This window comes from Microtus ochrogaster, linkage group LG4 (assembly GCF_000317375.1).
Source record: "Microtus ochrogaster isolate Prairie Vole_2 linkage group LG4, MicOch1.0, whole genome shotgun sequence".
Lineage (NCBI taxonomy): Eukaryota > Metazoa > Chordata > Mammalia > Rodentia > Cricetidae > Microtus > Microtus ochrogaster.
In genome coordinates, this window is record NC_022030.1 from 41,790,160 (window position 1) to 41,801,697 (window position 11,538).

Genomic DNA, 11,538 nt, shown 5'->3' on the forward strand with positions numbered 1-11,538 from the left:
CGCCCGGGGTCTGGATAGAAGTGGTTTATAGTGTGATCACCGCCTTATATGACTAACCCTCAAACTAAATCTGGAAATATTGGTGATGAGCACTTGGACAACTCATGTATTTCCTTTTCTATCTTATAAACCTAATTGTGGGGAGCTAGTGAAATGCTTCTGCACTTTACTCATCTTACTTAATCAAACTTCTAAGCTCCTTTCTTGTTCCTCTGTTTAGTTCAGAGAGGGATCTTTTGTGGGTTTTGTTTGGTATAGAGGGGCTCTTGTATTTTATTCTCATCTTTAAAGGTACACCTTTCAATAAGCTTTATGTAAGAGCATCTTAAAAACACGAGTGGAAAATAATCAATGCAATTGAAGAAGCCCCCTGTATGATAGAGACATTTAGTGGGTATTCAGGAGATGTTTGCTTTCAAGTCCTACACTGCTCAAGCACACAGTGTGGTATTTATTAATGTGCTATCTCCCACTTCACAACAGTACCAGAAATTCCTGGGATAACTGCATTATGGGAGAGTCTCTAAGCTCTTTCCCCTCAACCATTCTGCCAATTTTCTCCTGGCTTCCACAGACATCATGTGCACACTTTGCCCATTTTGCTCTGACAAATGGGACCTTGTGAGTGCTGGCCATTTCTTTAGCCAGAATGCCCAGGAGAAAGAGGAATAAGTTGTTTACTTACAATTGAAATGAAATTTCCAAGAAAAGGTCAGATAATACTTTTTTTTTCTCCAAATATCCAAGGGTATTCAAATTTCATTTGAAACCTCTTTTAAAAATGACTAAGGGAACAGACCTGGAAATGGCTGCCCATCCTCTCTAGACAGACATCCTTTGTAAAACCTTGCTCACATGGCCAGGCAGGCTTATTGCTTGCCTAGACTGTTACTTACTTTCCTCGTCCTCCTCGTCAGTCCGACTCAAGGTGTCTTGAGAAGCCTGTTGGGATGGTTCACTGTCCTGCTCCCAGACAGTGCCTGTGCCTGTGTTGGAGCGGGACATGGTAGCCAGACTCAGGCGGTAGGCAGAGGTGGATGTGCCCACAGTACTGATGGATGTCTTTCCTTGGTAGGCTGGGGGTTGAGAGATTAAGGGAAATGATGGTGAGCTCATAAAAACAGAAATGTTTGCTTTAAAGTTCTTCAACTTGTGTTTCAGACTAAGGGGTTTTAAGATCAAGGAGCACAAGAATCTGGGGGTGGGCAGTACTGGCCACTGCTATATTCTAAGTGAACAGCTTTCTTATGGAGGCCTGAGGTCCCTACCAAGAGAAAAGCTTTTTCCAGTTTTTTTTCTTAGTGTGTTTATTTTCATTTGCTTAGGCAAATAGCATATCAACTAATTTTGACTTAAACTTTTGCTTCTAAATCTTTGGTTTTATTACTACAGCATGTGAATTGCCCACATAGTATATTGGAATAATAAAAAATTAATATCATTTATTTGAACCTAAAATCAAAATCTGAATACAACACCAAAGAATTCTCATTCTCCTTTTCTGGAGACAGCAGCATTAGAAACTTCTCGGCTCTGGGACAGGTGTTTCTATCAGATTCATTAGAATATCTGAATGGCAATGTGTATATATCACCAACGCTGCACTTTTAATATCTGTGTTTTGAATATTTTGCAAACAACAGTAAACAGCAAAGAAAATCAGTCTTTTACATATGGGTGATGACTGCCCTCTAATGGTAGACAGTGATTTAATTTCGTTATTCAGGGGTCTGCTGTTACAGAACTACAGAATAAGCAATGAAGATGCAAGGAACACTCTTTTAGTTTGAAGAAGCTCCCTCTTGTCCACTTTACTTGGCTCCTCCCCATTCTAATTTGTGAAACACTAAGAAGGCTGAGAATCCGCAACACAAACCTAGTGTAAAATCACCTCACCGGCTTCACTTTCTCGCTATATAAACCATTTAACCCTTCAAGTATCAATTTCCTCCTTTTAAAATCGGGCTTGGAAAGATACATTTTACAGATACATGTGTGGATTAGAGGAAATAATGCCTGTAAAGTAATCAAGGATCCTCAACAAAGTGAATTCTCTATCAAAAAGGGAACGGAAGAATGTAAACACCCTTTCCCCTTATTAAATATCTAAGTGCTCAAATGCTAAAAATAAAAATATTCAGGAGAAGAATGCAACTAAATTCCCGTGAAAGCCCTTTGACTTTTGTTTTATTATTAGATGTGATCTCTTGGTCAAATCTACTGGTATAGCAAGAGAGCTAGTTCAGACAGTCGCCAAGGAGCAGTGAGCTGGACAGAGATTGTGAATTCCATCCAGCAGACTCAAGAGACACCCTTCACGCTTACCTGATCCACTGTGGACTGCCTCTTTCAGAATTTTCAGTTCACTGTTGAACTCTGCAATAAGCGAGCTCTTGCATAAAGGGCGGGGGATGAAGCGCCGCTCTAACTGGTCAGAGATATGTTGCCGGGCAGAAAGTTCTTCATGGTTCTCTGCCGGTTGGGCCAGTAGCTAAAAGGCAGGTATTTCATCCTCAGGACCCCAAATTTCCCATCTGTAAACCTGGCTCACTGTGATACCGACCCACTTCATAGATTCAGGAAGAAAAGAAGGCGATGCAGGAGACACTGGTGCCAGCACAATGCCACTGTGTAGTGTCTCCACCCCAAGAAATTGGAGCATGAGAAGAACAAAAGAGTGGATTAACACTGGGACTCATGGGGGGAAAAAGAAGCCTTGACTGTCCCGTTTTTTAAAATAGTAGATTTCAGATGCTACTGATACGGGAGAACATTCTCTAGAACATTCCACGGGGCCAGTTTTTCTCCTTTCTTTAAAGAGAGAGATGACGAATGGGATGAGAATAAGTTTGGCATACTTTAGTAGGCGAAGAGGTGCTTTAAATGTGAAATTCTCTCTGGATGCTTGCTTGGGGCTCCATCCTCATCAAACATGGTGCTAACAGTCTCTCTAATAGGCTAACTGGGCGCAGCATGTGTGCGTCCTGTAACCGCCCTGCTGCACCCCCGTCCCTCTCCCCAGTTCCCAACACTCCTGCCTTAGTAGAAAACTGCAAGTTCACTGGCTTTTTGTGACAGGGTCACTCCACACCTTGCATTGGATGAAAGGGCGCAAGAGTACGAAGATGGGTATCCGGGTGCGCACGATGAAGTCGAGGAAATCCCACAGGGCCAGGCCGCCCACTTTCCGCAGAGCCATCTCCTTCACCTGCAGGCTCAGCCAGTACCACTGGCTTCCCAGCTGCCGCTCAAAGCAGACGAGAATAACCTTTAGGGCTTCAGAGTAGGAAAAGAGAAGGATCCTGAGGGCTTGTGCTTCAGAGGAATCCTGCCCACAGTCACTGCCTTTGCACATGGGAAAATTTTTAATTGGTTAAATGCCACAGTTCCAGAAACTTAACCTGTACCCCTGAGCCAGTATTCCAGACATACAGGTAAAGGTATTTTGATGTGGGTTAGAACACAATTTTATTAAGTGCTTTGAAAATCTCCATTTTGAAAGCAAAACAAAACAAAAACCACCACCACTACAACAAAAAACAATGGGGTAAGGTAGGTAGTCCATTGAACTAAAGAGGCAATTATATGTATTACTAATGCTTTATGGCCCATAGGCTTTGTCACAGGGGCTTTATGGACTCACCAACAAGTTACTCACATCCCCAGATAACATCATCATCATCATCATCATCATCATCATCATCATCATCATCATCATAATAATAATAATAAAAGATACAATATCCTGATCAAGGAAGAAATATAAGTAATATCTTCATTAAAAAGGCAGAAAGTGAAATGGAATAATTTTTTTTACTCCTGGTCTTACATAAAGAGCTCTCTTTCCCCACTGTCTTCTGTGTTCCTTGACTTCACGTATAGTTCTTTGTCTGCGTGGATGTTTTCTGAACCTGGCTTCTTAGGCCTTGGGCAACTGAGCGCCCATTACAGTGGGTCCTATGTATACACATTCTGTTTCTTTCTCTCTTTTTTTAGGCCATAGAAAATGGTATCTTATATACACACCCCTTCAGAATGCTACTTAAACACCCCATTTCCCATACTCCAAACTCCAAGGACCTGTCTAATTCAGGAGTTTGTGCTGTGTCCCACTCTCCCAACAACATCCACTTTGGTGAGCTGAAAAAATGTCAGGAGAGATGCCCTCTTAAGGGGTTCCATTGTCATGTTCCTTATTCTTGGAGTCAGTCCAAGAGTGGTCTTCCCTCCAACCCTGGTCTATTTCTTCCTTTTATGAGGTTCCCCACTGTTATGCTCCTTATTCTTGGTGTCAGTGGTCTTTACTCCCGGTCTACTTCTTTCAGGGACACTGAGTGACCCTCTGTTACCAGATGGGAGGCCACCACTTAAAGTCAGGGATGGGGTAATAGGGAAATAGGAGTATAAGTGGGGACAGGAATTAGAAGCTTGTAGGAAGAGGGGGCTGTCCTCACATGATTAAAAATCAAGATGGAATTGTCTTATAATGACAAGAAAGACATTGTCAAGGAAGAATAAGAAAGCTTGCTAAGGAAGTAAGGTCCTGCAAGGTCACCATGTCCTACGCTCAGGATGTTGACTGCCAACTCCAAGGGCTTTATTTACATAGAGGACTGACCTATGGGAAGCAAAGTGTGCACTATCTCACAGGAACTGCCAAATCTGAGCGATCTTGCTCAGAAAGAGGTAATCCTTCCTCATATACTCTTATGCAAATAACCAAGTAATTCCGAGAGTGCATATATGAAAATACTCTTTGTCTTTTGACATATGTTTACTAGAGTAAGCTAGTCATGCAAAGGTATTTCTTGCTCAAGTGGCTTCTTTAAATACCTTCAGAGCCAAGATAGATCATAGTATATATATCCACGGGGAGCAAAAAAGAGGAGGCGGGAAAAAGAGACCCACCTAAGTATGCTGCCTGGCTGGTGGACTCAGCCAGCCCTTCCTTGCGCAAGTCTTTGCCTGCATCCCCAGGAGTAGAGCAATGGGCTGGGGAGCTCTCCAGCATGAAGTTCTTGCTCCTCGATGTGCTGATGATCCGGGGGGGCAGGAGCACATTGATGACAGTCTGCAACAATAGCTGTACCTCGGGCTGCTCCAGCCATGGGCTATCTGAAGTGCATGTTGGAAAAGGAAGGGAAAAACATAACAATTACAAGGCAGACTTCCATGTTATACACTGAGCAATGTAACTTCTTCCAGTTCCAAATCAGAACACATAGAAATGTAGATATTTCCCACCAAGTACTGCTTCTTCCACAGACAGAACAGCATTTTTGGCTCCTGAGGATCACCATAGCTGGCATCCAAGGGCTTATGTTCCAGGCCCAATCTCCTGTTTATTAGTTCATTCTCTTTTCTTTTGTTAAATACATAAATGTACTGACCTTACTTCTGAGATATGCTTTTCCTAAAAGAAAGTCCCCCTTAAGATTATGTTGGACTAAAAAAAGAAGATAAAACATTACCTATAAACAAAAAGAAGAAGGAGGGAGAAGAGAAGGAGGAGGAGGAGGAAGAGTCATGAGAATGTATTGATGGTTGGCATCTGCAGGATTTCTGCTAATCACAGCGGCCATATAATAGTTCAGTCACCAGTCAATTCTCAGCGTAGTGTACTTGAACTAATTAACATTTTCTTAACTTAACCCAAACAATATACTCTGACCTCTTCTGTATTGAAATAATTTTAAATAAGCTAAGAAGTAGAGAAGAGAAATTCTTGTCCCTGGTCAGATAAACCAAATAAAACTCATGTTTCCAAAACCCCATTTAATCCATTTAGATTCATTTCAGTTGATGAGTTTCATGTGGAAAGGAAGAATAGAAACCACACACTGGTAGAAAACACAACAACAATGGTACGTTTCCTTTAGTTAAATTAATCAGACCTTTGCTTCCAGATCCTACTGTGAGCACAAATGGGATGAGCAGATTTAAAAGCATCCCTTCCCTTCGCTCTTGATTGGTGAATGGGGAGATCACATGGCTTAAAGGGAAATCTTCTTTTAAAGCCTGTGCAGCAATAATAGAAAAAAAAAGATTAATTGACCACCATGCCCATCGCGTGCATTTGTTTCTACAGAGTGTGTCGGCGAAGGTGCCTCCCCGCTGGCTGCACCTGGAAACTATGAGTTCAAGTGTTGTCTTTGTGGCAAGTGAAATTTGACCCACAATGTTATTTTGCCATTGACTTCACATAACAGAGCTACATTCCTAAAATGACATTAATAGCTTAAGTGTCAAGTGAAAAGGTTTAATATAAGACCCACCTCATTTCTCCCACTAATTTCCTCCATGTGTCTACCCTGGAAAGTGAAGAAAATGACAGTGTGGCACTTTCTCCATTTGAGGTCATTTAAAAGTTCTTTAGTCCCTGCCTAGGCCTTCTTCAAGCCAGGAAGCAATAAAGGAAGAAATTAGTGACCTTTGGAAAGCGGTTATTAGGTGACTACGGGGTGTCATCTCTTCCCTTCACACAGTAGCCACCATTCTTCAAATGCTTTGTACATCCACCCATCTCTAGAAGGTAAGAAGTCTGATGGCCACACAATGGGTAGGTCAGTTATACCTTTATATCCGGTGAATTCCTTCTGTTGATCACAGAGTAAAAACTGTGTGACACAGAGAAACAGGGTGATCGGGATTCTGCATTTTTCTTAATAAAGTAGGCTACTTGTAGGTGTGTTTAAAATAACATTCAACTCACAATCACTAAGGAAAATAAAGATATTCAAAGTCTGGTAGTAAAGTAACGTGTGAAAGAATTTTATACTGTAATTCTTTCTGAAAATAATTTAAAACCAGATTTTGAATACTATTGCCTCTTTTGATTAACAATTGTGAGCTGATTACACATAAGCCATTAGTTTGCACATAGTGTAAGTGAGCACAGTGGTTGCTGTGGGTGCAACAGGACTAAATGACTCTGCTATTTTTGAGATCTCGAGAAGAATTACAGAAGCACAACTTAGGGCCATGCTCAGGGTTGAAGCTCCAAACCCATCAAGGTTTGGAGGTATTCACACTTCTGTTTCACAGATTTTGCCCAGCCTTTGCAGAAAGAGAAAGAGAGAGCACCACCATGTGGTGCCTCCACCAGCAACTTAATGAGCGTGACAAACAGGTAAGGCAGTCACACCTGTATCTGCAATGCTACAAGCCGGACAACAGCTGTGCTGAAGGGCAGAGGTGGTGAGAGATAAGGGCTGAGATGAAGAAGGGGTAATCCATCAGCCACACTGGAAGGTCCTACCACTCCCATCACCTGAAATACAAACAGAGCACATGACCAGCCTTGACCATTGCAGTTTCATGCAACTGTAGTAAAGGAGTCTCATTCACTAACAAAAATATTAATAAACTGAAGGTTGGGCATGGTATTTTCAGCCTTTTCTTTCTCTATGCCCTCTAAGGCATGTAATGTCTGGAGTCAGATCGTTCATTACACTGAATTCAGACAAGGTTTTGTAGAATGCTGTTTATAGCTAACTATGTAGGAAATGAGAGATGAACTAAAAAAACAAACAAACTATTCTAATTGGGAGACTGGACAGTTATTTGTGGATTCAAAAAAGTGCAGTCAGCATTCTTGGATGGAGCAAGTACTGACAAGAATGATGATGATCGCAGCTCATGTGCACTAGGCATTCCAGCTACACACTTGTTGCCCAACTAGTCAAGCAGCGGATCCTACTGGATGGTACGCTCGAACATGGTTCTCATACATTGTACAAAACCTCGTCAGGACCAGACTCTAGATATTACATAAACAGTGAAAATCATTTTTCTTTGCATAAATCCTAGACTGGCCAACTCATGGTGCTATTTGGCCCTAAAAAAAAAAAAAAGAAAAGAAAGACTTCTTTTTGTTTTAAGGATCCCCTCCCCAGACGATCTCAACTTCTAGCCAATTGTGCAGACTCCACCACCCCACTCTCCAACTGGCAGCCCTCAACTCTCAACGCAACTTTGAGGTGATTGTCAAAGTAGTGCATGGGAAGCAGCCTTCCAACGTCCTGCCTGGGCAGGATGGGCCTGGATCTCCCATGGACCACCTTGAAATGGACCTCACTGTTTTCAGGGTCACCTGAGCCATCTGTTTTCATCGGTAAGTGAGGGGCACAAAGTGGTTGACCTGTAAGTCTTCAGTTGAGAGAAATCAATAGCAGAGTAAAACTGTGCAAAGTTTCAGAAGATTGCCACTTGGCTACTCACCAGATTGACACAGACATTGATCAGTGACCTAAGGTGAGGCAGGAAGGATATGATTGGCTGCCTCTGAAGTGTCAAACAAACCCCTTCAATCAAAGTGCTGGCAGGCTCCCACTCAACCTGTCGCCTGGAATACAATATAGGAGCCATTAGCGCCCTGACTCCCTTCCGGAGAGTCTGCAGCAAGTGAACAAGACAGTGATCCTGGCATCAACTAAGACAGGACGTGTGCTGAGACAACAGAGTGCTTCCCATGGAATGGCCATTACCCATGCTGTTCCAAAAGCACAGAGCACACTGGGAGGGGAGGAAGGAGGTACTGAAAACGCAGCAGAGCCACACTCCTGCCCAACCGACTAATGAGACAAAATCTATTGAAGAAAAAACAGAGAGGATGAATGGGTCATACTTTAAGGTCCCCCTAATGTCATCTTCGGGAGGGGCCCTATCCTATCATTTCAGGAGACATGAGAAATCTTCCAGCAGAGCAAATCTGCCCCAACCTGCCGTTCTGAAATGCACTTATCAGACTACACTTGATACAGTCAGCATTCACACAGGCTATTAGTGGGATTCATATGGCTTAAGTCCTGTCAAAAAGAGGGAATTTGAGGAAAATGATCTAAAAAGGAAATGATGTCTTGGATTATTTTCTGTGGTAGTGTAGACGGTGGAGTACAATCAGATTAATGCAGGAGTTTTCTGTCTCAAAACAAAATGAATCTATTCTGCTGGGTGCTTCTGATTTGGAAATTATTCCTAAGCCTACATCTTCTATGAAACTGCATCCTGAACAATGAAAGAATGGAGATGTGTCACAGATGAGGAAACAATGACACTCCGGATGCCAGAAGTGCCCTAGTAATTCACAGCTCAGCTTCAGACAAAACTTTGTGCGTTGAGCTAAGGTTACATGAAAGGGTTAAAGACAAATCAACTGGATATTATGCCATACATTCCAGGAAAATTTCCCATAGCTGACCAAACCTGTGACCGAACCCACAACTTTCCTTTCAGGAGGTATTATCATATAATAGGTTTAACTGTATGACAAATGAGTCATTTTATGGAGATGTTTAACATCTTTAAATGTCAAAGCACTTAAGAAAAATAATTTATTTTGGCACACACTCATAAGACACTTATGCATCTTTGATCAGTCATTTACCAGCAGATGCAAGTGTTCTACTGGAACCACCAAAGAAATAATGCTTAAGAACAGGCATCTCCATGCCCCTGAAAAAAAATGACCTTGATATAATGTCTTGACATTCATCTCCATGGTACAAAAGCTTAGAACAGTGCAAAGCCTGATAGGCTCCGATATTGCTCTTCTGTGACTCAGTGTGATGGCATAAATGTGCAGAGCACTGCCTAATGTCTGTGAAACTTCTGGCAAACTGAACCTTAAGTACTGAAGTCTGAGGCAAAGTTGCTTTGCTTTTGCGTTTAGTCTTAAGGGATAGAAAAAGCTCTCTCAGTCATCCAAATTTGAAGTTTCCATTTAGTGGGTTTGTGAATTATACCATCTGTTTACTGTGACTATAGTTTCCAAACTTGGTTCACATTTCCAGAAAGACTAATGCAGAGGCATCTGCTCATTGGAAGAGGATGAATGGGTATTTCTCAGGCCACCAAGAAGTCACCAGGCTGTAACTGTGTTCATTTAAAACTCCATTGAATAAGGTGAATGTCAGATTTTGATATCAGCCCTGTGCCCTTTGTAGTTTCAGTTTGACTGTTAATTATAAAACTTGGAATTTTTCTATCTTGCTAAGCACCCAAATAAGATAATGTATGCTTTTAATAGAGTACTTTTAGCATCAAATTAATGTTTCTCCTCTCTGTTGTTGGCTATTTGTAAGGCATACTCTCTCTTACTTCAAAAAGGATTAGGGATTGTTGAGTTCTAATTGGGTTTCTTTATGCATCAGATGAAGAAATAGCTGAGAAATGGACAGACACCTCCTCAACATAAGTACATATATTTCTAAATAAATTTTATTTCCTCAAAACAATTCTGGCTACTGGGGAATTTATATTCTCAATTACCTATGCATGAATACCATCAGAAAACTTCTAACTCATTTATTTAACTAATGATTGATCTACTATCCTGAAAATGCCATTTCTAACTGTGTGCTCTGAAATACCTGGCCAGGAGGCATCCTCACCTCAAGGTAGGCATCTTGTGGATTTTGTTAAACATTCTATCCAGTCTCTTTAGAATGAGGATAAGGGCTGGTCTCACTGGCTCCGCTGACCAGTCGGTAATAGGTAGCATCTCCATGATATAGCGCCGAAGACCTCGGCTCTCCATTGTCTGGGTGTCATACGGTGCCAGCTTCAGAAGGGAGTGTGCAATTTCTGCCAGCCTAAAATCATTTCAGAAATAAGGAGCAGGAAATACCACAGTGAGAATATTTCCACAACTTTCTACCTAAGAATATTCTCTCCAGCACCCTCTAACCCTCTGCCTTGCTCACATACATCAATACAATGATATATGCACATGCATAGTCAAGGAGAATCATGGACTGCTTCAGAGAGTAAACATGAGGAGCAACTAACAAACACTAAGGATAGGTCAAATGTGTCTAGAGAGTGCTACTTCTTGTGTGTGTGACAGGTCTCATGTTACCTCGATTGGCTCTGAACTTGCTCTGTAGCAGAAAATGATCCTAAACTTAATATCCCTTTGTTTCGTCTTCCCAAGTTCTGGGATTACAGACATTTGTTACCATGTCTGGTTGTATATGGTGTTAACATATGCCCACATAACACACATGTGCGTGCACACACAAATACACACACACACAGAGGGGGGACTATTAATTAATTAGAAGTAGTACAATGGGAATGTTGTGCTCTTCCATTTCTCATGTATTTACTATAGCATTTTAATAAAGAGAAAAGTTGATAGCAGCAGGAGAGGCAAACTAAGCGATTGAGGGGTCTGCAGGAAGGCCTCTAAGATCTGCAGGAAGACCTTTAGGATCTGCAGGATGATCTCAAGGATCTGCAAGAAGACCTTTAGGATCTGCAGGACGACCTCTAGGATCTGCAGGATGATCTCAAGGATCTACAGGACCTCTAGGATCTGCAGGATGATCTCAAGGATCTACAGGACCTCTAGGATCTGCAGGAAGACCTCTAGGATCTGCAAGAAGACCTTTAGGATCTACAGGACGACCTCTAGGATCTGCAGGAAGACCTCTAGGATCTGTAGGAAGACCTCTAGGATCTACAGGGTGACCTCTAGGATCTACAGGGTGACCTCTGGGATCTGCAGGATGACCTCTAGGATCTGCAGGAAGACCT

The 11,538-nt window shown here is 42.0% G+C and overlaps 1 protein-coding gene across 5 annotated transcripts in view; it reads right to left on the reverse strand.

Annotated features, from left to right (window-relative positions):
- Unc80 (unc-80 homolog, NALCN channel complex subunit) overlaps positions 1-11,538 on the reverse strand; it is a 198,698-nt gene that overhangs the window by 16,894 nt on the left and 170,266 nt on the right. For all 5 annotated transcript variants that reach the window (XM_013351641.2, XM_013351640.2, XM_013351638.2 and 2 more), the window contains 8 exons: positions 10,392-10,592; positions 8,221-8,344; positions 7,145-7,270; positions 5,895-6,018; positions 4,909-5,115; positions 3,092-3,276; positions 2,326-2,491; positions 897-1,076 (listed from right to left, as the gene is read on the reverse strand). In XM_013351641.2, the coding sequence (XP_013207095.1) occupies positions 897-1,076; positions 2,326-2,491; positions 3,092-3,276; positions 4,909-5,115; positions 5,895-6,018; positions 7,145-7,270; positions 8,221-8,344; positions 10,392-10,592 (1,313 nt within the window). The remainder of the gene's footprint in view (positions 1-896; positions 1,077-2,325; positions 2,492-3,091; positions 3,277-4,908; positions 5,116-5,894; positions 6,019-7,144; positions 7,271-8,220; positions 8,345-10,391; positions 10,593-11,538) is intronic.